The sequence below is a fragment of the Dipodomys ordii genome, unplaced genomic scaffold (assembly GCF_000151885.1).
Source record: "Dipodomys ordii isolate 6190 unplaced genomic scaffold, Dord_2.0 Scaffold25, whole genome shotgun sequence".
In the NCBI taxonomy this organism is placed as follows: domain Eukaryota; kingdom Metazoa; phylum Chordata; class Mammalia; order Rodentia; family Heteromyidae; genus Dipodomys; species Dipodomys ordii.
Genome location: NW_012267241.1, coordinates 1598033 through 1625620, shown reverse-complemented (window position 1 = coordinate 1625620; position 27588 = coordinate 1598033). Strand labels below are relative to the sequence as shown.

Sequence of the window (27588 nt, the reverse complement as noted above, 5' to 3'; positions counted from 1 at the left end):
GGGAGTACTTCCAGCTTTCTGATCCCTGGGTGTCTTCCCTTGTGCCTTTTTTGTTTAAGTTCCCTCTGAATTTCATTGCCACCAAGAGTCAAAAAAAAAAAAAGGGCTTACATTGTATTTTTTTAAAGCTTGGGGAAAAATGATACCGAAATGCCTGACTTTTCAGTTAACAAGTAGGTTGTTACCCATGTCATCCTTTCATCCATGTGTAGTAGTAAGGGAAGGGTTTGATGCCAGACTTGCCTCTCCTCCATCCCTTGCCCCTGTCTGCTTTCCCTAAGCTTTTTCAATTGTCTGATTGGTGCAACAGAAGCTTGAAGAATTATAGATATTCCTGCTCCCTGCCTCTGTGCTCTAAGCCAGGGCATTTGAGGACTGTGTGGAATTGTGTTTCAAGGGGAAGATACCATCATGCCTTATGACTTTTGAGAGTCCCTTGGAGATGGTAACAGAGGAAACACCACCTGTAGCATGTGGGGCTCTCATTGCAGTGCATTAGTTTCTCGACTTAAAATAAGCTCTTGATGCTTCATGTGCCCTTAAATGGACTTGTTCACCATGGCCTAAGTGCATTCTGCCCTTAGTTATGCTTTGGAAGACTTAGTAAAGTAGATTAGAGGTGTAAAAAACAAATTCCTTTCCAGTTCTGCTGAGCCATTTATACTTTCTTCCCAATAATCAATCATCAGAGAATTTGACTAAATGAAACCAATACCAACTACTTCAAAATAGTAATCCAAGGGACATTCTGTACCTCTACATAATCTGTGTTTACATTGGGATGTGGCCATCTTGCTCTGGTGATGCTTTCTGAGGAAATGCATTTGAAAAGCAGGGTTCACTTGGCTGCACTGTGCCTTAGCTAGAAGAAGAGGGCCCAGGCTTAGCTGAAATGCCCTAAAATTCTACTTCCCCTAACCAGGTCTTCTTTCTGAAAAGCTTGAAGTTAGTCCTTCTAGGAGAGAATCTGAGGGAAAAGTGCATTTGACTAAGAGCTGGAAAACATGAACTCTGTCCCACTTGGCCACTAACAAGCCAGAGGGCCACCAAGAGTGGAAGACGTTCCTTGGAGAGTTGTCTCTTATCATTCTTGATGTGAAGCAGGATGATTGAAAGCTGGGCACTGGTGACTCATACCTGTAACCCTAGCTACTCAGGAGGCTGAGAGCTCAGGATCTAGGTTGAAAGCCAACCAGGGCAGGAAAGGCCATGTGACTCATCTCTAATTAAGCACCAAAAAAGCCAGAAATGGAGCTGTAGCTCAAGTGGTAGAATACTAGCCTAGTACCAACACACACACACACACACACACACACACACACATACACACATGCACACACACAAAAGGATAATTGGCTTTGCCAGCTGTGCTGTGAGGAAAGGAACCTAATGTAGATGAATGGTTGGATTCCCGAGCTGAAAACGTTCTTCTTCCTGTGAATACTTGACAATTCTTGCCATTTTACTCAGTTTACCTAATTTTCGGAATTGTTGGAATGGATCTAACTAACATATCATTTCCAACACATGAATACATTCCAACACTAACATATTCCAACACTAACATATATTTCCAACACATGAAGTTTGGCATTCTAACCATCACATTCCTCATCCCTGTATCTCAGAAAACTGTCTGACAACTTACTGTTACTCAAAAAAAATTCTTGAATAAATAAGAGAATGTTTTTTGAGAAAAGATGGACCTGAGTTAAATCTTGCAGTCTGATTATAGTTCGGCTAAGATCAATCAAAGGATAATCATGGAAGTACAAGATCAAACGTACTAGAGGAAAGGACCAACCACACCAGAACAACCAGAGCAAGAGCTCAGTAGTTGAAAAGTAATCTTTGAATGTTTTTTAATAATGATGGTATATTATCACTCCACAGGTACTTTTCACTCATTGTTGGTTGTCTACTCTTTCTTGCGGCCTCTGGTTTAGGGGCCATGAGGATCCCAGTTACATACTGGGACAGCTGCCACTTACTAGAAGATTATGGAGGAAATTCAATGTCTTAAGAATAGAATGATGAATTTGAAACTAGTTTCCAGAATCAGCATAGACAGTTTAACTGCAAAGGTCTTATTTGCCCAGTCATGATTTGCCAACTTTCTTTGTCCTCATATTGACTAGAATATTAGTAATAATTGTAGGAACATGGTGTGGTACATATTGAATTGAATTATCATGTCTATGGTCTGAGTTTTAGTCTTCTACCCAATCATTCACTAGCTGAGTGGCATCTATAATTTTTATAATGTTTTCACATAGACAAGTAGGCAATCATCTTTGTACATTTTAATTCTCAAATTCTACATTTCCTTTTCAAAATGTCAGTCTTTTTTGAACATTTCCTCATAAATTTATTTATTTTTTATTGTAAAAATATCGCACAGAGGGGTTACAATTACATGGGGAAGGTAATGAGTACATTTCTTATCAAGCATTGTTGCCTCCTCCTTTGTTTCCCCTTACCATCCCTTCCCATCTCCCCATCCTTACTCCTTCCCCTCCCCTCCCCGGCCAAAGTTGTAAAGTTCATTTATCCACATAATGACTTGTACATCTCATTGTTACAATGGGTCCACCTGTCTCCCTATTTAAACGATTTGTTTTATTCCCTTCCCCTCAAATTATACCAACATCAAATACAGTGAAAACAGGGGTTATACCATGGGGGAGGGACATACAAAGCAACAAAGAAATATCTTATAAATATGTTAGAAACAACTGCAAGAAAGAAAAACCATTTGAGTCCTTATCTTGGGGTTCGTTTCACCTAACATCAACTTATCTGACCTTTTCTGCTTGTCTCAGAAATATACTAGTTATTACGAGTAAGAGAAACCGTGAGACCTATGTTTCTTTGGGCCTGGCTTACTTCACTTAACAGAATTTTTTCCAAGTCTTTCCATTTCCTAACAAATGGGGCAATGTCTTTCTTTCTGATGGAGGCATAGAATTCCATTGTGTATATATAACACCTTTCTTGATCATTCATCTACCGAGGGGCATCTGGGTTGCTCCCGTGCTCCTGGAATGGAAGGACCAACATCATGAAAATGGCAATACTTCCCAAGGCTATCTACAAATTCAGTGTGATACCTATCAATATTCCAATCTCATTCTTCAAGGAAATAGAAGAGGCAATCCAAAAATTCATATGGAACAATAAAAGACCACAAATAGCAAAAACGATCCTTAACAGAAAAAAACAGTGCTGGAGTAATATCAATACCAAATCTCAAACTCTACTACAAAGCCATAGTAATCAAAACAGCTTGGTACTGGCACAAGAACAGACCTCAGGAACAATGGAATAGAATTGAAAACCTAGAAATGAACCTACAGACATATAGCCATCTAATTTTTAATAAGGGAGCTAAAAAATAGAATGGATGAAAGCCAGCCTCTTCAGTAAATTGTGCTGACAAAATTGGTTAACTACTTGTAGAAACTAAAGCTAGATCCTTATATATCACCCTGCATTGAATCAACTCCAAATAGATCAAAGACTCGGAGTCAAAACAGACATTCTGAAAACATTTCAGGATGGAATAGGAGAAACCCTAGATCTCCTTGACACAGGCCAAAATTTTCTTAATAGAGACCCAGAAATACAACAAATCAAAGAAAGGTTGGACAAATGGGATTGCATGAAATTGCAGAGCTTCTGCATGGCAAAGGACATAACTAGCAAGATTACTAGAAAGCCCACGGATTGGGAGAAGATCTTCACTAGCCATACAACTGACAAGGGTCTCATATCTGAAATATACCTGGAACTCAAAAAATTAAATCCCCCAACAGCAAATTCTCAAAGAAACAACTGTCCAATAAATAAGTGGGCTAAAGCCTTAAAGAGAAACTTCTCTGAAGAGGAAGGATGGCCAATAGACACATGAAGAAATGTTTAACCTCTCTAGCCATAAAAGAAATGCAAATCAAAACAACCTTGAGATACCACCTCACCCCAGTTAGAATGGCTATAATCAAGAACTCTAATAACAACAGATGCTGGAGGGGATGTGCATTGTTGGTAAACTTGTGTAAACTTATTCACCACTTTGGAAAGCAGTATGGAGGTTCCTCAAAAGATTCCACATAGAACTCCCCTATGACCCAGCAATCCCACTTTTAGGCATTTACCCAAATGACCACAAACAAGACCATACTAGAGCTACCAGCACAGCTTTGTTTATTGCAGCATTATTTACCATAGCTAACATAATGTCAGTCTTTATAAATGAGGCACTGACTGAAGTCTACTAGCCATTCCTGTTGTGTTATTTAATGAGAATGGAGCTCTTGGGCTCCCCAACAATCCTTACAAATATTGTTTGAACTCTCATAATGAGAGTTAAGGGGTCTCCAGAATCACGGATAAGTAGTTGTGAAGGGCTTAATTCCTCTAATACTTATGAACCTTGAGCATGGGACAAGGTACTACCTGCTTGTTCTGGATTAGGGCTCCAGTAGCATCATGTCTTAGACACAGGGATAGAAAGCATGGAGCTCTCCAAAACTAAAGTTAGATAATCCCTTCCTAGTGGGGAAGGACTACAACCAATAGAACAAAATTGCTCCCACTGGTGTTTTTCAATTATCATAGTCAGTACAAGTATCATTGTCAGAAACAGTGCCAAGGGATATAAGGAATCACCTCAGAAGATTTACAGTCCAAGAGGGAGAATAGCATCAAGTCACAATCCTATCAGGCTGGCTGTGATCAGCCCTACAGGATATACAGACTAAATATAGGAGTCCAGGGGATGGAGGGATAAATGAGAGCATGAAGCTTTAAGAATATGGTGACATTTGAGGTACCTATGACAATAAGACAGCAAGAGTAATATAGGAAACAGCTTAATTAGGTGGAAGAAATTGTGCAACTAGTGTCACAGGCATCAAGGTTCCTTTGTGATGCCATTTAATCTACTGTAACTCTTGTATTTCCCCATATCAGGTTGGAAAGATTGATTGGCTAGGCTTAGAAAGCCAAATTCTATTCATGATTCAAACAGTAGACACATAAATTTTAATCAGCGTTAGGAAGCCTCTAACATTACATTTTAGGTTACATTCCTAAGTACAAATGAAATAAAGGGTCTCAAAGTGTTCTACTTACTATCCATTTTTTCAAAGATAAATATAAGAAGGAGCTTGTGCATATGCATGTGTGTGTGTGTGTGCGCGTGCACACACACATACACACACACACACACACACACACACACATGGAGAGATGAAAACTCTTCATGTGTTTCAGGCTTCTTTAGTCTCATTTTATATGAGATGTATGGAGACTTTGCAAAGTGACTTACCCCTAATCTCACATGTGTAATTATAGAGTGAGAACAAGAGATTTGCAGAATTGCATCTGCAGAATTACAAAATGTGGTCTTTCTAATAAAATAGATTCGGTCTGTGCCCATGAACCTCTCTGGGGTCCTAGAAAGGGAAATGTTTTCTGTCCTATCAAGAACTACCATCTGAGTTTCAGCCATTGTTGGAATATAGTGTTGGTGCTGCAAATCATCTTTAAAAAGAGCTAGAGTAATTGTCCTCCCTCCTCACCATCAAGTCACTAGGGCTAGAATCTCAGCTCTGAGTATCCCAGTTAAAAATTTCTTGTCTTCAGTGGTTTGGAGAAGCCCTTGCAAGGACAAAGCCTCCTTTTTAATGACAGAGGTTTGCTTGCCTCACTGAAATGAACCCCAGTGAGCAGACACAGCATTGACAAGCTCTCATCTCTGAGTGAAGTATCTCTCTTCTTTCAAACTGAAGGGGCACAGCATCCATCACAAGGAAATCTAATTACATGGCACATGTTCTAATGTATGTAAGATGCTGTTGAGTTATAAAATGCTCAAGATGCAGAAGCATTATGATAGGCACTTTCAGGAGCTTCTGTATCCTCCAAGTGATGAGAAGAAGATACTTAACCTAGAGAGTCCACATGTTGATGCTCAAACCATGGATTAGCCTCACTTTGAAAAGATCCACTTGCCTCATCAGGACTGGCCAGCTTCCATATTGGTTAGGCAAGATAGCTTCCTGATATTGTAACCTGCTATGCTAGTAGTACTGGGAGGAGCTTGAAATCATCTCATCTGACCACATTGTAGGAATTACATTGAAAGAAACAGAAGTGAAATGAGTCAGTGAATATAGAAAAGTATCACCGTAGGTATCAAAAGAACATGCTTTCTTTCCCACAAAATGTGTAGATTTCAGTTCAGTGTCATTTATGTAGCACTTCTTCTTTCCCCTGTACAACATGGCTGAGCACTTAAAAAGCAGAGGAACCCATTCTTCTTTAACTGGTTAGCAAACTGAGGTCTGTGTATTAACTGGAGTACTCAAGGTCACCTTGAGATTTAACATCTTGCTCTAGATCAGTGGCTAGACCATCTGATGCTGTCAAGTCTTCCATGTATCAGCTGGCAATCACGTGGCTGTTCACTTCAGGTGAATTTGCCCTGATCCCTGTTCTTTAAGATAATTATTTCCATTGTGGAAAACATGCCTTTATGAACCAGCTAGTAAGTCAGGGATTACTACATATGGGGAAAGAATTGAGTGACATTAACTAGTTGGCACGCCATTGGCTGTGGAGCACTCAGCATTGAGTGTGAAATGGCTATGTTTATACATCTCACTTTTCTTCCACCTATGCATATAATGAAATCCCTTTGTCCCTAGTTATGGCTGGCCAAAGCTTAGGGACTTATTTTCATTGCAGATGAAATAATCCAGTAAGCTAAAACTCATAACTTCTATAGACTTTCTCTCCACAGTGCCTTGGTGCTAGCTGGGCACTTGTGTAGAATCTTTAATAGACAAGGAGAGTTATGACCTGAAGGATACAATCCAACACAGTCTTGTTTTCAGGGTAAAAAATTAAGGTATTGGGATGCATTTGTTGAAGCTCCAGGGATACCAGGGAAATCCATTCTCTAGTTCTTTTTTTTCCTTCTCTTGCCAAGTGTTCTGCTTTTCAGGAAATCCCTGTATCCTGCTTGTTATTTGGTTGTGGATAGATAGAAAGAGGAAACAGTGGGATGGCCCAATTGCAAGGCCCCTGAGAGGGTAGTTTCCTTTTAACTTGTGCTAAGAGGGTAACTGCTAGCTAGTTAATAAATGGTGCCAGGTTAAGGGTTAGGCATCTGTGTGCTTCTGGTTCCCTAGGCTCTTGTCACTCTGTCCTTCCCACTGATAAACAGGTCCTGGGATCTGAGAGTCAAGTGTCATCCACAGCCTAAGGCTTGGTGCAGAAGTGGCTGTGGCAAGCCCAATAAGAAAAGGCTAGGGAGTGAAAATAATCTCCTCTGTATTCAGTTTTCAAAGACAAAGTTCCTGCTCTATTTCAAATCCTAAAGCCAGCCCTAAAGGAAGAATTGTTGCGTTCTAGCATTGACAGTGGTAGAGCTAAGAAGAGCCTTATAAACTCTTTTTCATACCAGCTGTTTGGTTTAGAGGGAAACTGAGGCTCTGGGGAACAGTGTGCACTCGAAATCAAGATCCCCGATGTTCACCCTGATGCTTTTCCTGCCAGGCCTGCTGCAATTTGAGCTGCCTTTACATCCCAGCCATTGACTTTGCCTGCTTAGCAAGGCATGGGCTCATTCAGAAGAAACTTGGAAATACTCTATAGGCAATACAGATGTCTCAGTGCCAACTCTGATTATTTAGTGAGAAACACATTCCCAAAGCAATTGCTTATGAGACTGTGCAGCTAAGTACCTGTTTAGTCACCTCTTCCATGGTGTTAGATGTGTTCCCACGTGATTAGCACACAGTTAACTCCCAAGGCTATGGACAAAGCAGCAAGATAGCAGTTCAGAGAGAAGCGTACCCAATATGAGGAACCACATTTCAACCATGATTCTTCTTGATCCTGTCGGAGTTGTAATTGCTTTGGTTGTATTTATTTAATTGAAATCCACCAGAATGAGCTAAACTTTCCAGAGCCCTTTTGATGGCTGGGGAAGTTGCTAAAGTTCTGTCTGGATTTTTTTTTTAAACCACAGGACCTACGCTCGTGGGCACATGAACCATAAAGAAAAAAAAGAAGACAATTAAATCTCAGTTCCATCTCCCAAACGTATGTTTTTTCCCTCCTGATAGACTCACACATACTAAAATACTTAAGATTCACTTTCTCCACAGAGCTGAAAGAGAAGGGATGAGGACTGAGGAGGAAGGCAGGCTGTGGCCTGCCCAGAGCAGGCCCTACTTCACCCAGAGCCAGAGTCTTATTGCAGAAACCCAAGCTAGATAGGCAGGCTGCTTTTATGATGGAAGAAATGGATGTTTTTATAGCACACTAAATAAACCTGCTTTTGGAACTGGAAGTTTATTGCCAGAAGGGGGAGGGCTGTTGTTTTTGTTTTCTCTTCCTTGCCTTCCTTCTCCTTCCTCTCCCCTTCAACTAAGGACAGGACAAGAGGGACAGTAAGGTTCTTGGAGTCCCTACACAATCCATACACATAATATGATCTTTTAAATAATCATCTGAAACTTCGCCTAATTGATCCTTGTGTCTCATACTTACATTACAAGGATTACATGTAGCATGCTTGGGTTTCCCAACCACGCAATAACAAACAGCAGCAATAACCTGCATTTATAAAGCGCTTTATGGTTTCCAAAATGTTTTCACATCCATTAGGTCTGCCGGGTAACCTGGAGAAGCAGGCATGCCTAGAGAGATGGTTTCTGAAGACAGAGAGAAAGATTAATCCTGGGGGTTAAGTAACTTGCCCAAGGTCAAACCACGACTTTGTTAAGGACTGAGTTTTAAGTTACAGAAGGCAAGGTGGGTGTCTTATTGACCTGCACTACCATCGGCCTTTGTCCTTGAAAGCTTTATGCTATGGTGCATGATTGGCAAAGGCTGGTAGAAAAAAAAGACCTTCAACACCTCAGTCTTCCATAAGGCAACAGAAGAAAGTGTTTCACTGTCTGATTTTTGCCTGGTGGTTGATGCATTATCAGGAAGTATCAAGGTACCATGTTTCTAGGTCTGTGATTCCATGTGACAATGTGTTCTCTGAGGGGCTGCCCTGGCTCTCTATTCCTCTGTCTCTTCTTAGAGGCAGTGAACTTCTGAAAGCCAGCTCTAACAAGCCTGGTCTAAAGCCTAGTTAGGTCAATAGACTACAGAGACCAGGAAGCTTTCTTTATAATGGGTAGTAACACCAGTAAATGAACTAGTTTGACAAGTTTAATAGTAACTGATTGGTCAAACACTTACACTGAGTTCCAGGATAACATTTTTACCACTTCTGTCTTGTTTAATTTCCAATACCACCCTATCAGGCAATGTGCACAACAGTGCTAACCCCCTTGGAGACCTCAACTAAAGTGGGATCTCCAGAATTACCTGATAAAACATGAGAGTCCCAGGGACCACATCCAGAAAGAACCAAAATGTCCAGCTTGCTGAGAGAGGCCTGGTAAGCTGTATGTTTAACAGAGGCCCCAAGGAACCCAATCAGGGTTATATTATTTCCCCTTTTTTTTGATGTAGAAAAGTTAAGGAGATCCAAGATCCACAGACAGTAAGAAGCAAAGCTAGCATCTGAATTTCAGTCCTGATTTCAGAGGTTAAGTATAAGTCCAGAATCCTCTATGGCGTTGTGATTCTGATGACAGCCCTGGCTAGGTACCCTACACTGGCTGAAATTCTTAGACTTTAGATACATCTAATGACCTTAAAAGGTAAGTATATTATTAGTTCCACTTCACAGGAAAGGATTCTAGAACACAATACTCACTCAAGGTCACACAGCTAGTAAACGGTGGAATCAGCTGAAATTCAAACCCACCACTCTGTCTCAAGCATACACTTCTGCCCCATTGTAGAAGGTGCCATGCCGCTTTCAACAGGAAGTCCTTTACAGCGAGTTCAGAAGCTTAGAAGCACAGATTAAACAGGAAATTTAAGGGCAGTTAATACAGGTCAACATGGAAACCACATGATCCCTTTGGCAGGGAGCATCAATTGAGGGATCATTGGAAAAGTTCTAAGCTACTACAGGGAAGGGCAGGGACAATTGCAAGTATCATCTCTAACCAGGAGATCACTCACTATCCTCCGCTGTCATGAGCCTGTGGAGGTGGTGTCTTCCTCTGAATAAAATTAGTGCTAAGTGAATGTTGTACCAAATGCTTGGCATCTCTCAGGTACTCGAAAAGCTTCAAATGCTGGAATTTCAGATGAATTCTGCATCTCCTTGACATCTTAGACTCATTTTATCATCAATGGTTATTTTATTCCTCATGGCAAAAATCACTTAGACCTGTGGTAAAAATAAAGCAAAAACCAAAACCTATTCACCATAGGAAAAAGGAAATAACAAAGTGGATGAAGATACTTTTTCCGCCATTTTTTTTCCTCCCTTAACACACAAGAGTGACTTGTATTCTTCAGGCTTTATCTTTTGTTTGTTTGTTTTGTTGTTTGTTAGTCATGAGGCCTGAACTCTGGGCCTGGGCGCTGTCCCTCTGCTCTTCAGCTCAAGGTCACAGTGCCACTTCCAGCTTTTTTCTGCTTATGTGGTTCTGAGGAATCGAACCCAGGGCCTCATGCATGTGAGGCAAGCACTCTACCACTGAGCCACCTTCCCAGCCCTCAGGCTTTATCTTTGAGCATCTTTGAGCCCTCTCTGCTCTGCTCTGGTTGTCAGCTTTACACTGATTTCCTCCTAGCCCTCCACCCTGCAGCATGCTGAAACAGGGCTGAATGCCCTTCCATAGAGAACTTCAGACTGAAGTGGAATCTCCAGAACTACTTGAAAACACATAAGGGACCTGGGGCCCACACCTAGAACCACAGTGTCCACCTTGCTAAGAGAGGCCTGGCCTGCTGTGTGTTTAACAGAGGCCCCAAGGACTTCTCTACAGGCAAGTTTGGGAAATACCTCCCAACCCACACACACATGGCCTTCCTAGAAAGGACTGTCCTGGGCCTCCACTAATGTCTCTGTCTTTTTCTGTCTCTCTGCCTCTCTGTCTCTCTGTCTCTGTCTCTGTTTGTCTTTCTGTTTCTCTCTCCTCTCTCTCTCTCTCTCTCTCTCTCTCTCTCTCTCTCATACACACACACACACACACACAAGCACTGTTTGCTGAATTGTGCTTCCCTATGTTTGTGCTGAGAGATTAGTCTTAATTTTTTTGTAGGTCACAGAATTGAAAGCCCAGTTTTTATTTTTCCCTAACAATAGCACATTTCCAGACCCATGGGGTAAGCATTTCTAAACCTGCTAAAAATAGCCCTGGGCAGAGGGTTCAGGAGCCTCCATCCTGGGTGCATTTGCCCTTGGTTGTAGCACTGAGACCATATCCTCAGCCCCTGGATGCCAAAGGAGGGGATACTTGTCTTCCTCTTGCTGGAACTTTCTAAGGACAAGGGTATTTCAGTACAAGAGAGGAAAATGCCATCTAATACATCAAACTACATCCTTTGTGCACACATGAGCTCTACATGGCTCCATATCATTAGGCAGCTCCAAGAAAGACCTGAAGGAAGTTCTTAAGCTATGAATACCAGGTTAGGTTGAAGGTCAAAGGGAGTAAGAGAGTAGGTTAAGAATGGGTAATGGTGCCAGGCACCAGTGGCTCATGCCTGTAATCCTAGCTACTCAGGAGGCTGAGATCTGAGGATCACAGTTCAAAGCCAGCCCGGGCAGGAAAGTCCACGAGACTCTTACCTCCAGTTAACCACCAGAAAACCAGAAGTAGCACTGTGGCTCAAGTGGTAGAGCTGCTTGCCTTGAGCTGAAGAGCGCAGGGACAGCGCCCAGGCCCAGAGTTCAAGCCCCATGATCGGCCAAAAAAAAAAAAGAATGGATAATGGCAAGAGGCCATCTTCTGAATTATAGTAAGACATCTCCTGGCTATTGTCTCTAACCTAACACCATTTCAATTGGATACTTTTTCAGAATTGTTTTTTTTTTCCCAGAAGTAAAATAGCTACACACACACACGCACACACACACTGCTTACTATGGACTATGTATCATATTAAATACGTGGCATTCATCAACTTCCAATCTTCCTAGCTTCCCTTATGAGAACATCACCAGTGTTGGTGTCTGAATGAGAAAGCTCAGGTCCTAGAGTCCCAGTGGCCTGTACAAGTCCTGGTGGACATTAAGGCTCAGAACTGGGCATGGAACTCAAGACTTTCCTTGGGGAGTTTACTTTAAAGGAACCCTAAAGTGTTACTTTATCTCATCAGTGGGACACCAGTGGAGGAGCAGTGCGGTAAGAGCCAAAATGCTACTGCTTAGTGCTCTGGAGCCTGTTAGAAACAGGAAATCTCAGCCACACTCCAGAGTTCCAGAATCAGAATCCGAATCCACTTCTTAACCCAGACCATAGGCGAATCTCCGGAATTTAAACCTGAGATGCACTGGGATGCAATCTTCACCTTAGTGTTCAATCTGGTTCTCTCTTCAATCTAGTCCTCCTCCCTCCTCTAATTTGGGCTGGGAGCAGGGAAAGAAAACAGTGAACAGACCTTACACTATAAAGTCGGTCCCTATATTACTAGTGCTTGGGCACATTTCTCTCTCTCCTAGATATTTTTATCACTCCTCAGAAAAGTTCCAATTTGTGCTGTCAGAGAAGCCGACCAAGGGCTAGTTGGCAGGGTACAGTGAGAATGAATGGTAAGGGGGGGATATTGTGATCACCACAGCACATGCTAGGTCTGCTTGTTCCTTCTAGCTGCCCCTCCTCATTGTTTGATGCTAGCTCCCTATTTTCTTCCTTCTTCTGTGGCTTTTCTAACAGGGACGTCCTGATCTGTCCCTAGATGTGACAGTCCCTCCAAGCACCCTCTGATGTTATTAATTTTTAAAACAAACTTCCTGATTGAGGTTCTGGCTGCCTCTAAATTGTCTCTACAAGGAGACTGTGTACTAATTAACCCATAGAAACAATCAATGATGTACCTTTTTCAAGTTTCAGGGTGATTAGAATATGAAAATGAAGAGCACAATGGTGCAGATGTTTTAAAATCACAGCAGACAGCAATTAGTGACACGGGAACCAGCTGCTTATCTCTCCAGATAAAGCCTCTTAATAGGGAATTACACTGGAGGAGTCATTACCCAGATGGATTGAGCATGATTTACAGAGGAGGCGGGGCAGGGGCAGTGCCAACTTTGAATTGTGAGCCAAGGTTTCTTACTCACCTCCACAAAGGTGAACTGTGGCTGGAGTGGAGGCAGGCTTCACCTGGCTACCTGTGGTCTAGGTCAGGGATATTGCTCAGGATGAAGAAAGAAAGGGACAAGGGAGTTTACAGAAGCCATCAGCACCTGTTTCCTTGATTCAGACTCTATTGTTTTGGGACCCATTAAAGAGCCTTGGAAGGATGGGCCCCTGGGGGAGGGGACACAATGAGTTGCTGGCCTTGGTAGAAATCTACTACTAGAAAGAAGGACATGAGCCTCCTGCCGAGTGGCTTCTGGTGTGTGTGTGTGTGTGTGTGTGTGTGTGTGTGTGTGTGTGTGTGTTCGATGCAGACAGTTCATAGTGATCATTTTTGGTGTATTTCCTCATTTTAGGCTTTGTTATATTATTTAGGCAAAATTCACGCACTGAGAGAGATGGATATTAAGTGTATAGCCCCAAGAGTTTTGACAAAAAAAATTATGTAATTTATTCACATGTCTAAGGTCCCCAAGAAAACTTCCCTCGTGCCCTGTCCTTCACTCCACCCTATTCTGTCCTAAATCCTATCATAATAGATTTGTCTGTCTTTCAAGTTTAGATCAAGGTAATTATAGAGTATATGTTCTTTGGCATGTGGCTTCTTTTGCTCAGCAAAGTTTGTGTGTGTGTGTGTGTGTGTGTGTGTGAAAGGTGCCCATACTTGGTTTGGTTCCTTTCAAGTTTATCTATTTTCTTAATCGATAACTAAACTGTTTCCAAGTTTTAACTCCAAATGACCTGCTATGAAGTATTCACAAATATCTATTTGTGGATGGATATTTTCATTTCTCTTGGGTGGATGATGAGAATGCAATTACTGGATCCTTGGATATATCTCTATTTTTTCTGATTTTTAAAAATCAATTTGTTGTATCAATTTTTGAGACAAGAATGTTAAAACTCAGAGTTCAAGACCCATGACGGACAAAAAAATGTTGTCTCATTGTGAAACCCTCGATTCCTTCCTTTAATTTTTTTCAATCTGTTTCATGTATCTGAAAAATCTGTCTTATAAGGTATAAGCAAGACTAGGATTATCATTTCTTCAAGATGAATTGTCTCTTTTCTTATTTTGAAATGTTCCTAATTAACTTTGGTAATAGTTGTTTTTTCTAAAGCATATTTTCCTTTGATTAGTTTATTCACTCCAAGACTTTTTTTTCCTCTAGTATTCTGGTTTGAACTCAGGGCTTTGGGCTCTCACTTGCCTTTTTTTGTTCACAGTTGGTGCTCTGCCATTTTAGCCATGTCTTCCCTTGCTTGCTGGTTCCATGGAGATAAAGAATCCCTCAGATTTGTCTTCCTGAGGTGAACTGTGATTCTCAGATCTCAGCCTTCTGAGTGCAGCTAGAATTACAGATGTCAACCACCAGAGCCCAGCTGCCTTCCAGCATTTTTATCTTTCTCATTCTCTATTATCCTTAAATTAACAATGTATCTTCTTCAGTCCTATTACCTGTAAGTTATCTGTGTTCATATTTAAAGTATGTCTTTTATAAATCACGTATTTCCTTGTGCTTTATTTTTTACTGAGTCTAACAGTCTGCTTTTTTAAGTGTTCAATATAATCAGAGTTAACACAATTACTGACATTGTAGACTTTAAATACATTACATACCTTGTTTTGGTTTGTCCCAGCTTCATTCATTTTTTCGGCCTCATTTAGATTATTCAACTTTATCATAAGTATTTTGTTTCTTCCTATTAACATTTTGTATAGGCTACTTTATTTTTTCTGCTTTATCCAGGGATTATAATATGCACCCATAAATTATTACATTTCCACATGTAAGAACAGAAATTGACATATACATGTCCTTTGATTCATCCTTTAATAGATTATTGTATTTCTATAATTACCCTGAACTATAAATACATCTATCTATCTATCTATCTATCTATCTATTTTACTTTAAGCAGTCAGTTGCCTTTTTCTTAAGAACATGGTTACAATATCACATGTGTATTCTGTGTGTTAATCACAATCAGCACTTTGCATTTACTCCAGTAAACAAATGTCTCAATGCCCATCTTTTGCCATTTCTCTTTAGCTTAAATATCCAACTTTTACATTTCTTGTAACTCAAGCCAGCCAGGAATGTATTCTCTGCTTTTGTTTATCTGAAATTTTCTTTATTTTTGCCATCAATTTTTAAGGAATTTTTCACTGGATACAGAATTTGTTGTTTTGTTTTTATTTCAGCACTTCAGCAATGTGTTTCATTGTCTTCTGCCTTTCGTTTATATTGGTGAAGAGTCAGACATCATTATTTTTCTCCTTATTCTACTATAAATATTATATCATATTTAGCTGGTTACTTTTAAAATGTTCTGTTTACTTGGTTTTCATCAGTTTGTTTACAACATACTCAGGTGTCATTTTGTTTTTTTTTATTCCACTTGGGATGTGTTATAGTTCTTGGCTATATGAATTTGCATGCACTACCTCTGCTCTCTGTCTGGTATTCTAGTTATGTGTATGTTATGTTAGATGACTTCATATTGCCCCATGTTACCAAAGTGTCTCTCATTGTCTGTCAGTTTAGAATTTCTACTGTCTTTTTCTTTACTGTAATTCTTTTTTTATGTGATTTGCTAGAACTATTCCATTTTAGATATTGTATTTTTCAGATTTCAGTTTTCTGTGTGATCTGTTTAAGGGTAGTTACCATCTCTATGTTGAGATTTCCCATAGGTTCTTCAATTTACATGTGTTTTTCCCCCTTTCTTTATACATGTGAATATTTTTGTAAACATTGTTTTGAGAATATCAGATCTGTTTCGGTTCTGCTAGTTTTGGATCTCAATTACTAGCCTTTTGTCCTGGTGATTGTGTGGCTGCTCTGTTGTAGAATTTAGATTTTGTTGTTTTCCCTTATCAAGGTTTGATTTTTATTCTGACAGGCAGTTGATTTATTGGCACACCTAGTTTTATCCTCATGATTAATTTAGAATTTGTTAAGGAAGCACAAGAGTACTCAGGCTTGTAAGGAGGACCATTTCTGAGTTTTCAAAAATGTCTGGGATATTCATGAAAGTCTTCTCACCCAACTCCACCTCTGTCTGCGCAACTTTTTATATTCTTGCCTTTAAGTAAAAATCAAAGTTTGTCTACAGACTTAAAGGAAGCTCCTATAAAAGTCTCCAGAGTTGGAAGTAGCTCCCTCCTGTTAGGTGAAGCTGTCCTTCAAATTCTAATGTGTCTCATTTTTTTTTAATTGTGAAAATACCGTACAGAGGGGTTACAATTACATAGGCAAGATAATGAATACATTTCTTATCAAGCATTGTTGCCTCCTCCTTTGTTTCCCCTTCCCATCTCTTACCATCTACCACCCCCTCCCCCCCACCCCCCACCCAGGCCAAAGTTGTAAAGTTCGTTTTTCTACATAATGTCTTGTACATCTCCTTGTTGCAGTGGGTCCACCTGTATCCCTATTTAAACAATTTGTTTTATTCCTTCCCCTCCACAAATTATACCAACATCAAATACAGTGAAAACAGGGGTTATACCATGGGGGAGGGACATACAAAGCAACCAAAAAAATCACCTTATAAATACGTTAGAAACAATAGCAAAAGAGAGAAAAAACATTTGAATCCTTATCTTGGGGTTCATTTAGCCTAACATCAACTTATTTGACCATTTCTGTTTGTCTCAGACATGCATTTACCCAAATGATCACAAACAAGACCATACTAAAGCTACCAGCACTACTATGTTTATTGCAGCATTATTTACCATAGCTAAGATATGGAACCAACCCAGATGCCCATCAGTAAATGAATGGATCAAGAAAATATGGTATATATACACAGTGGAATTCTGTGCCTCCATCAGAAAGAATGACATTGCCCCATTTGTTAGGAAATGTAAAGACCTGGAAAACATTATATTAAGTGAAGTAAGCCAAGCTCTCTCAGTTTTGTGCTGTCCAGGGAACTCACAGCATGGATTCTATACTTCCATGTACACAGTTTAGAAAATGGTTATATAGAGAAAATTGGGAATATACTGGACCCTGGTGAGGCTTCCCTTACCTAGAATAGAAAATAGCCAATGTGGTCTTTTGTGTAGTACAGCATCATATATATTTTGTTAAACTTACACTTGTATTTATAAGAAGGTTATATATACTTTTCACCATGGCGGAAATCAAGTCACTGGTAACTTTTATTTATGTGGAATTACTATGTCCTCAGAGACATATGATAGGAGGACTTTACCTTTGAGCCATAACCACTTCCCATTTAAGGAGTGCTTGAAAATCCCTCACACACCCCCAAAAGCTATTAAAGATGGCTCTTACAGGAATCACAGTCAGGGCAATACAGATAACAGTATTTGAGAACAGGTTCAGTTTATATGTTTAATGGGAAATTCTGTGTGCACTTGTCAGCTGGGTAACTTTTCTGTGTTCCTTGGAGACAGAGTATCATAGAATCATAGTTCAAACAGGGTGTATAGTATTATTTGTCTATGTATACCATCAGCAATTACAAGAAAAAGTTGGGCTTAGCAAGATACTGGGGGACAAATTCAATGGAAGGTGCAGTTTGGATCCCCTCTTCCTCCCACCCCCACCCCACTTATGATCATTTTTAACCTTTTCTTAAAGTGACAGAACCACCCTGTGTCATAAATGAAACCCTTGCAAGGCTTCCCTGTTTAACTAGGGGGTTGAGGGCTGAAGAAAAAGTCTGAAGCACATCTCTTGCCACACCTACTGGTTGTCATCCACAAATGGCTTTGCAAAGGTTCTAGGATTTTGTGAAATATCTTTGAAAGCCACTGGGTTGGAACAGCTTCTGATATTATCAGTCTTCTGCTCCCTACCCCACACTCTGTCTCTGATATGGCTCAGTTGTTTTCAACTCTGCCCATTGATCAACTGAGAGCATGGGGGAAAAAAATTTAAAAAGCATTAACTGTCCAGGCTCCACCTGTTGAAAACCGGTTGTCTTAATTGCTTTGGGTTGAGCCTAGCTGTGCTGTTTCATTCCAAAGCTTTCTAGGTGATTCTAGCATAACAGTCACAGAGTTCAGAATTTTTAATCGAATCAGTTTGTGGTTACATTTCTTGTGGAAGCTTTTCTAGCCCCAGAAATGGCATACCAGAATTTCCCAGAACTCTAGGGTTTGGTCTGGATGAACTGGAGAAATAGAAATCCCAGGGGGGAGGTCAGAAACACTTGTATACCTGATCCTTTCTTGGAGGAAAATAAGCTCATTCACCCAAATCCTTGCTTCTTTGGTCTCCTTCAACTTGCGAAGTACCTGGGTTCCCTAAAAGAGGGGACCACTTCAGAGTTTCCTCCTGTGTAAATAACGAAGAATTGATGGTGCAAAAATAGGAATGCTTAGTGTTGGCAAAGTGCTTATCTTAACAGGCTTATGGTGGTTTGCTCTGCATATTTACCACCAGAAAGTGCTGTGAGTATCATAGAAACCACAGAAGAGCTCCACCCAACAAAAATCATGGTGTAAAAAACATTAGTTCAATGGTGTTTAAATTTCATTGCACCTAAGATTTATCTGGGGAGCTTGTTAACATACACATTCCTCCTTCCTGCTCCCAGAGACTGCGAATTAGTAGGTGTTTTAGTGGGGCCAAGGAATCTGTATTCATAATCAGTACCACTGTAAGTGATTCTGGCACAGTGATCCAAGACCACATCTGGAGAAGAACCAAGTGCTAAATTAAGAGATAAAGCTTCTCCACCACCCCCTTTGCTTCATACCCAGGCATATTTTCCTGCACATGTAAACCAAAATATCTCACAGACAGTAAATTTAAATTATTGGTGTCAGCAAAAAGAAGCATGGACACAGCCAACCCAAAAAGAGCAGTTTATCTCCCACAGTCATGCTTGATTTTTTTTTTGATGACTTATATAAGTTTTCTAGGATTCAAATTGCCATGTTTTTCTCTTCTTACAACAAACTTTTGCTTTTGGTAAACCTGAAAATAAAACTCAGGTACTCATTTTCCTCCCATTTTTAGAGATTTTTAAAGTTTTGACTCAGTGTGATCTACTGCCTGTTTAACAGGAAATCAGATAAAAAATGTGACTTGTAAATACTTTAAATGTGTATGATTTACATAAATGATAGGGAAAGGAGAACTGTTGTTATCTCTTTACTGACTATTCAGCATATTATAACAGGACTTGATCCCCTGAAGACATGCTTTAAGATCACATTGCCCAGTGTTTTCAAGTTTTACTGACAAACATTTGGCAGGCATTCAGTGTTCATGGAAAATATTATAAAAGTGAGCTGTGCTTTCAAAATAACCATGAGTGCTAATCAACTTTTGAGGGTGCAGGAAAGAGGGGAAACATGGCCACTATACACGCTGAGCCTCCTCTGATATGTAATGTTTTGCACAAAATCAGTGTATGCCATGTAGAATATCATTGACTATCCCCTCATTTGGAAGCCCTGTTGAGGACTGGGGATTGGGGAGGGGGGAGGAGGAAAGGCCTTAAGAAATCCAAGTCTTACCAAAAAAAAAATAAAGAAAACTAAAATAGAAAGAAAGAAAAGAAAAAGTAAGAGAAAGAAAGAAGAGAAAATCCCCCTGAACAAAGAATGTAATATAAAGAGAAAAAGTCATATGTGTTGTGTCCATTAATAAAAACCTTGGCCAAAGACCCCAGCATGGACTCTTATCCCCAAGCCCTTTCTTATCTCCAAAGGACAGGCAGAAGGGAGAGCTGTGTTTCTCCTTTCACTCAGCTTGCTTTTCCACCTCTGTCTGGATAGAGTAAGTGCTCAATTTTCAGTTAAGGACATATTGGAACTGACAGCCTACGATTGTGTATATAAGATGTCATGGCTGACAGGTAAAGGATTGGGATTTCATGAAATGTAACGGGATATAGCCATCAGCAGAGCTGGAGGAGGCCTTATTCCTGACCCCTTAGAAAGCAGTCCTTCTAGGGCCACTCTGCCCCTTTTTCTGCAGCCCCTAGGGACTAAAGAGTTTAAAACACCATCCCCTCCCCCCATTACTACTGATCCTTTGTTGTGCTTCCCTTTTGTCCACTCTGCCTTTTGGTTGCTGAGCTTACCCAGCAGGGCAAATTGCCTCTGAAATGGTATGAACAATGGGATCAGGCCTTGAGCCAAGGAAGCCATGGGGACAACCAGCTTAACCACATTACCCTCCACTGGACTGCCCTAGGTATAAGTGAGCAGGCCCCACCTTTACACTGCTAGGGTGAAATCCATCCTCCTGACAGTCACATGACCTTTCCCAAGAGCAGCCTTAATTGGAAATTGAAACAATTTAGAAGAAATGGGGAGGAACTAACAGCAAGAATTGCACTGGTGGGGAATAACAAGCGCCTTTAGTTCATAAGTATTTGGAAAGGATTTTTTTTTAATCGACACCAAATGCACTTCAGTGTGCTGATTTCATTATAAGTCATTATCAGATATGAGTGGTATGCGTTATTTTGTTTGCACTGATATATTTTGCCATTTTAATAGGTACCTTAGCTATTCTTTTATCATTTATTTATTTACTTACTTACTGAGCAAACATTCATTGAAAACTCAGAGGCTTATAGTCCTGGGGAAGGTGACAGAAAGGTACAGAAAAATAGTCCACATAAAGACCAAGAAAAATGTCATATTGGCACCATTGGCCTTTATAGAAGGCATAGCATAAGAAATTGGTTTAGAAGTGGTGACTTCTATGTACATTATTCATCTCACTATTGATGAAATGAAATATCTGTAGTTAAATGTATATGCATACATTATTGAGTGCCTGCTGTATGCCAAGGTGCTATGTTTGGAACTGTGATGACAGTATATACAAGCTAGAAAGGAAGACAGGGATTGAATTCAGCTGGTAAACAACTCAAACATAAAATTAAAACTATAGTAAGTACAACAAAGCTGAAATGTCGAGTTTCATGAAAACCTGAAACAAGGATAGAGGGAATTCCCTAGAACTAAGCTGACTATAGTATGAAGAAAACATTAATTAGAACACTTCTATCAGTGAGGAATAGAAGATAGAGTACTCCAGAACAAGTGATAGGAGTCAGAGACCATGATTTTAGTTCTCATGTAATTACGAAGCCCCCTTTGCAACATCAGTGTACAGAGCTAAAGAATTAAATGGACCAGTAACTCAATTCCAAACCAACAATATACATATTTTGTTGCACTGTCACTTTTTAAAAAATGTTATTGTCAGGTTATGTACAGAGGGGTTACAGTTACATAGTAAGGTAGTGAGTACATTTCTTGTCAAACATTGTTACTCCTACCTCCTTTTTCTCCCACTTTTCCTCACTGCCAATGCGGGGCCCCCCACAAGTTGTAAAATTCATTTCCAACACACTGGCTTGTGAATATAGCTGTTGCATTGGTTCATCTTTTATCCTTTGTCTCTCCATTTTGTTCTCCTTCTCTTCCCTAATTCAGATAAACACATATACAATATATATATATATATATATATATATATATATATATATATATATATATATATACAGTACACAGGCTACCAAAATCAAATACAGTGACAACAAAGGATAAATCAAAGAAGGGAAAAAGAAAAAAAATAACTTCACATAGTACATTAAAAACAACAAAGAAAAATCTCTTGTTTCATATCTTGGATTTCACTGTAACTTTTTATAGTCACCTATACCAACTCTTTGAAATCACATGAGTAATAAAGCATCATGCTAAAGAAAAAGAAAATAGAATCTTAAAGCCTTTTACTGGATCAGTGATCCTGTGAGCAAACACATAATAGTATTAACAATGAATTAGCAAAACTGTGATTCATAAAAAGTAAGTCACTAGCACTTAATATTTTTGCTATAAATAAGTAGAAGCCTATAGCTATAGCAATATACCTACTAACCATATTCAGTGGCAAGATTAATTCTCTATATGTTGATGATGGTAGTGTTTCTACCATAAATTAGAAGACGAGCTATATTAAATAATTATATATCCTTCATCTTTTTCTGGGCATTTGTAGACTTTGTTGGAGGAGCCTATCTTACAGTTTGAAAATATAGTGCATGGATGTTAAAGTAAGCTAGATTTCAGGGATACAAAAAATACTTGAGATTTTAGAAACTAATGTGAAGGAAACCTTGGTTGCATTAAAGTATTGAGTTTTACCCACAATGCATATTTTTCCACTGGAACTATAAGAAGTATTTTCTAATCAAGTATAAATTTTATAGCATCAATAGCAGATTGATAGATAAATGATAGATAAATAGATATTATAGGCTAAAATTATTAACTTTATTATACAATCATTTTATACTTCTGAGTGGAACTATGATCCAAAGCTTTCTTCAGTTTACTAATATTTTCCCTTCTGTAATATATTGTAAACTAATGTATCCAGTAAGTTCAACACTGTATATACAAATGAGACTTACAATAAACTTCAAGGAATGTTTCTTCATGCTAGTAGAATGGCTTAAAAATCTTCCTAGAGTTGGGTGCTGGTGGTTCACACCTATAATCCTAGCTACTCAGGAGGCTGAGATCTGGGAGATCATGATTCAAAGCCAGCCTGGGCAGAAAAGTCCATGAGAGACTAATCTCCAATCAACTACTCAGAAAAGGCCAGAAGTGGCACTGTGGCTCAAGTGATAGAGTGCTAGCCTTGAGCACAAAGTGGCTCAGAGATAACATCCAGGCCTCAAGTTCAAGCCTCAGGATCAGAAAAATGGGGGAAAAAATCTGCCTGGAAAAATGAGAGCATAGATAGATAGATAGATAGATAGATAGATAGATAGATAGATAGATAGATAGATAGATAGATAGATAGACAGACATATACATATGTATATAAATATTAAAAGTACTTTTAAAATATCAAAAAGTTGTATTTATGTTATATTTCATTTGTGATTTTTATAGACACTGATTATGTTCTGACAAATCCTGCTGTTCCTAATGGAGAATTCATTTCTAGGGAATATGCTAAAGACCATTCATTCATTCATTCTTGTAGGAAAACCAGTTCCCAATGAGCAGAAAAGGGATCTTGAATAGCAATGATTTGTTTTGGGTACATTTATCTAGGAAATTCAAGAAATCCACAAAGAATAATAAATGCCTCATATAAGCTTGCGGGTCTCTTAGAATATTAACTCCTAAATACAGCAACATGCCTAGCATCAACAAAAATTTGAAGTTTCCATGAAATACTTCCGTGTTTCTCCTCTTTGTTCCCTAAACAGCCTTTACCCACAGGTTGTATTAAATCAAGCTAGATCAGTCTTTTTGTTAGAGGAGAAAGACAGCAATGAAGGCATCCTTTTAATGTTCAAAAGCAGTGACACTCATGTTCACTACCCCTGTAAAACCTCTGTAAAGAATCTAGAAGTAAGAGAGTTATTAACATGGTCATTTGTTTCCCTATTACAAATAGTGAAGCCCTTTGACATTGTTTTTTGTTTGTTAAGTTGCTCATATTTCTGTCTCTCTTTCTCCTCTTCTTTCCTTCAGGCTTATGAGAGGCCTCAGAAACACTCGACTCTCCATTATGACCCAGGCCTCCCACAGGACTTCACCAGTGACACCTTAAAACCAAAGCACCAGCAAAAAAGCAGCAGCCAGAATCACATGGACTGGTCCGCCAGCTCTGACAGTGGACCTACCACTCAGAATTGCTTCATCAGTCCAGAGTCTGGTAGAGACACTACAAGCACCAGCAAGATCCCTGCTCTTGAAACTGTGGCTTCTTTTGCAAAATCCCAGGGTAAGAAAGGCAGTGCAGGGAACACATGGAGTCAGCTGTCTGGCAACAGCAAAGATCTGCTTTTGGGAGGTGTGGTTCCATCCCCCAGCAGCCACACCTCACCAGCCCCTCCTAGCAGCTCTGCAGAATCCAATGGACTCCAACCCTTGGGCGACCAAGATGGTGGAGGAACAAAAGAGCCCCCAGAACCACCTATGATAGGCAGCAAGAAAAAGTCTAATAAAAAAGATGTGATTAGTCAAACCATACCAAATCCAGATCTGGATTGGGTCAAGAATGCTCAGAAAGTATTTGATAACACAGAAGGGAAAAGGGAGGGTTACTCTGCAGATAATGCCCAAGAAGCATCACCAGCCAGGCAGAACATGAGTTCTGCCAGTAATCCTGAAAATGATTCTAGTCATGTTCGGATTACCATTCCCATCAAGGCACCCTCTCTAGACCCAAGCAGCCATAAGAAGAAAAAGAGACAAACCATTAAAGCAGTGGTAGAAAAGATCATCCCAGAGAAAGCCCTGGCTTCTGGAATAGCTATGAGCAGCGAAGTCGTTAGCAGGATACTTTCTAACTCAGAGGGAAACAAGAAAGACTCCCGAATCCCCAAGTTGGGCAAAATGATAGAGAATGAGTCTCCATCCATCAGCCTTGAGACCAGTGGGAATACCGAGAAAATGATTCCTGGAGGTATTTCTAAGCAGCGAAAGCCATCCATGCTCATGACTCCTCCATCGCGCCCAGATCACTCTCCATCCAGAAAGCTGCCAGAAATCCAACATCCAAAGTTTGCAGCCAAACGGAGGTGGACATGCAGCAAACCCAAACCCACCAGTATGCTTCGAGAGGCCGTCATGGCCTCTTCTGATAAACTGATGGTGGAACCACCATCTGCTTATCCCATCACCCCCTCTAGCCCTCTCTACACCAACACAGATAGTCTTACTGTGATCACTCCAGTCAAAAAGAAGCGGGGACGACCAAAGAAGCAACCTTTGCTCACAGTAGAGACAATCCACGAGGGTACTTCCACCAGCCCAGTGAGTCCCATCAGCCGAGAATTTCCAGGCACCAAGAAAAGAAAGAGACGACGCAATTTAGCTAAGTTGGCCCAGCTAGTACCAGGAGAGGATAAACCCATGAATGAGATGAAATTTCACAAGAAAGTTGGAAAGCTTGGTGTGCTGGATAAGAAGACCATCAAAACGATCAATAAGATGAAGACACTCAAGAGGAAAAACATCTTGAACCAGATCTTGTCTTGCTCCAGTAGCATGGCTCTGAAGGCCAAAGCTCCCCCAGAGACCAGTCCTGCAGCAACAGCAATCGAAAGCAAACTGGGCAAGCAGATCAACGTTAGTAAGAGAGGAACCATCTACATTGGCAAGAAGAGGGGCAGGAAGCCAAGAACAGAGCTACCGCCCCCGTCGGAAGAACCCAAAACAGCCATCAAGCACCCCAGGCCTGTTTCTAGCCAGCCGGATGTTCCAGCCGTGCCTTCCAACTTTCAGTCACTTGTGGCGTCTTCACCAGCAGCTATGCACTCCCTTTCCACACAGTTAGGGGGGTCCAATGGCAACCTGAGCCCCGCCAGCACTGAAACCAGTTTTTCAGAGTTGAAAACTATGCCAAATCTCCAGCCCATCAGTGCTCTTCCAACCAAAACCCAAAAGGGAATACACAGTGGAACCTGGAAGCTGTCTCCGCCCAGGCTGATGGCCAACTCCCCTTCACACCTTTGCGAGATCGGCTCCCTGAAGGAAATCACGTTGTCCCCTGTGAGCGAGTCCCACAGTGAAGAGACCATCCCAAGCGACAGTGGCATTGGGACAGACAACAACAGCACGTCTGACCAAGCAGAAAAGAGTTCCGAGTCCCGGCGGAGGTATTCTTTTGACTTCTGCTCCCTGGACAACCCGGAGGCCATTCCGTCTGACACCAGCACAAAGAACCGCCATGGCCACCGGCAGAAGCACCTCATCGTGGATACCTTTCTGGCCCATGAAAGCCTCAAAAAGCCAAAGCACAAGAGGAAACGGAAAAGCCTGCAAAATCGTGATGATCTCCAGTTTCTAGCCGAGCTGGAAGAACTCATCACCAAGTTCCAGGTGTTCAGGGTCTCCCACAGGAGCTACACCTTTTACCATGAGAATCCATATCCCAGCATTTTTCGGATTAATTTTGACCACTACTACCCGGTGCCATATATCCAGTATGACCCGTTGCTCTATCTTCGCAGGACTTCAGACTTGAAGTCAAAGAAGAAGCGTGGTAGGCCTGCAAAAACCAATGACACCATGACAAAGGTGCCTTTTTTACAAGGGTTCAGCTACCCTATTCCCAGTGGAAGTTACTATGCACCCTATGGAATGCCTTACACATCAATGCCTATGATGAACCTCGGTTACTACGGTCAGTACCCAGCGCCTCTGTACCTGTCGCACACGCTTGGAGCAGCCTCCCCATTCATGAGGCCAACAGTGCCACCACCTCAGTTTCACACAAGCTCCCATGTGAAGATGTCCGGGGCAGCTAAACATAAAGCAAAGCATGGAGTACATCTACAGGGGCCTGTGAGCATGGGTCTCAGTGATATCCAGCCATCGCTGAACCCTCCCAAGGTGGGCGGGGCCACTCTGGCCAGCAGTCGGCTCCACAAGAGGAAACACAAACACAAGCATAAGCACAAGGAAGATCGGATCTTAGGGACCCATGACAACCTGAGTGGTCTCTTTGCAAGCAAAGCCACCGGCTTCTCCAGCCTCCTGAGTGAGCGGCTGAGCAGTGCAGACAAAGAGCTCCCAATGGTGGGTGAGAAGAGCAAGCATAAGGAGAAACAGAAGCACCAGCCCAGTGAAGCCAGCCACAAAGTTTCCAAGAACAACTTTGAGGTGGACACTCTGTCTACACTGTCACTTTGTGATGCGCAGCATTGGACGCAGGCCAAGGACAAAGGCGATTTGAGCAGTGAGCCTGTGGACTCGTGTGCTAAAAGGTATTCTGGAAGTAGTGGGGACAGTGGCAGCACAAGATCAGAAAGCCTAGATGTGTTCAATGAAATGAACCCTTCGAATGACAAGTGGGACAGTGACCTGAGTGGGAGTAAAAGGAGGAGCTTTGAAGGCTTTGGGACGTACAGGGAAAAGGACATCCAAGCCTTCAAGATGAACCGCAAGGAAAGAAGTGCTTATGACTCTTCTATGTCTCCAGGTAAGGCCAAGTTTTTCCACCCGATTTGGATCACTAGTTGTTTAATTGCTGGGCTTTGCGCTGTTGGATGCCAGCCATCTAGGGCATATTATGCTTACTAGTTTACAAAGAGATGGCAACTAAATAGATATTGGCTAAATAGACATCCTTACATATTGGCATACGTTGCTTACTTGGTGTTTACTGTCTTTCCTCTGCTGGAGCTATTTCCTGGAAAATTGTACACACTAGAGTCAGCTCCCAATTGATTGCTGCCTAGGCTACAACCATGTTTGTTGTATTTATGTTTTTTATTAAAGATGCTGTTCACAGGTCCTCAGGTCCCGATCTCATGGTATAGTTTACCATTTGCATAAAGCCTCTAAAACTAATTAGAAATACCAAGAATA

At 40.8% G+C, this 27588-nt stretch overlaps 1 protein-coding gene across 2 annotated transcripts in view; it reads left to right on the top strand.

Annotated features, from left to right (window-relative positions):
- Setbp1 (SET binding protein 1) overlaps nucleotides 1-27588 on the top strand; it is a 348122-nt gene that overhangs the window by 220800 nt on the left and 99734 nt on the right. For both annotated transcript variants that reach the window (XM_013014934.1, XM_013014935.1), the window contains exon 4: nucleotides 23743-27199. In XM_013014934.1, the coding sequence (XP_012870388.1) occupies nucleotides 23743-27199 (3457 nt within the window). The remainder of the gene's footprint in view (nucleotides 1-23742; nucleotides 27200-27588) is intronic.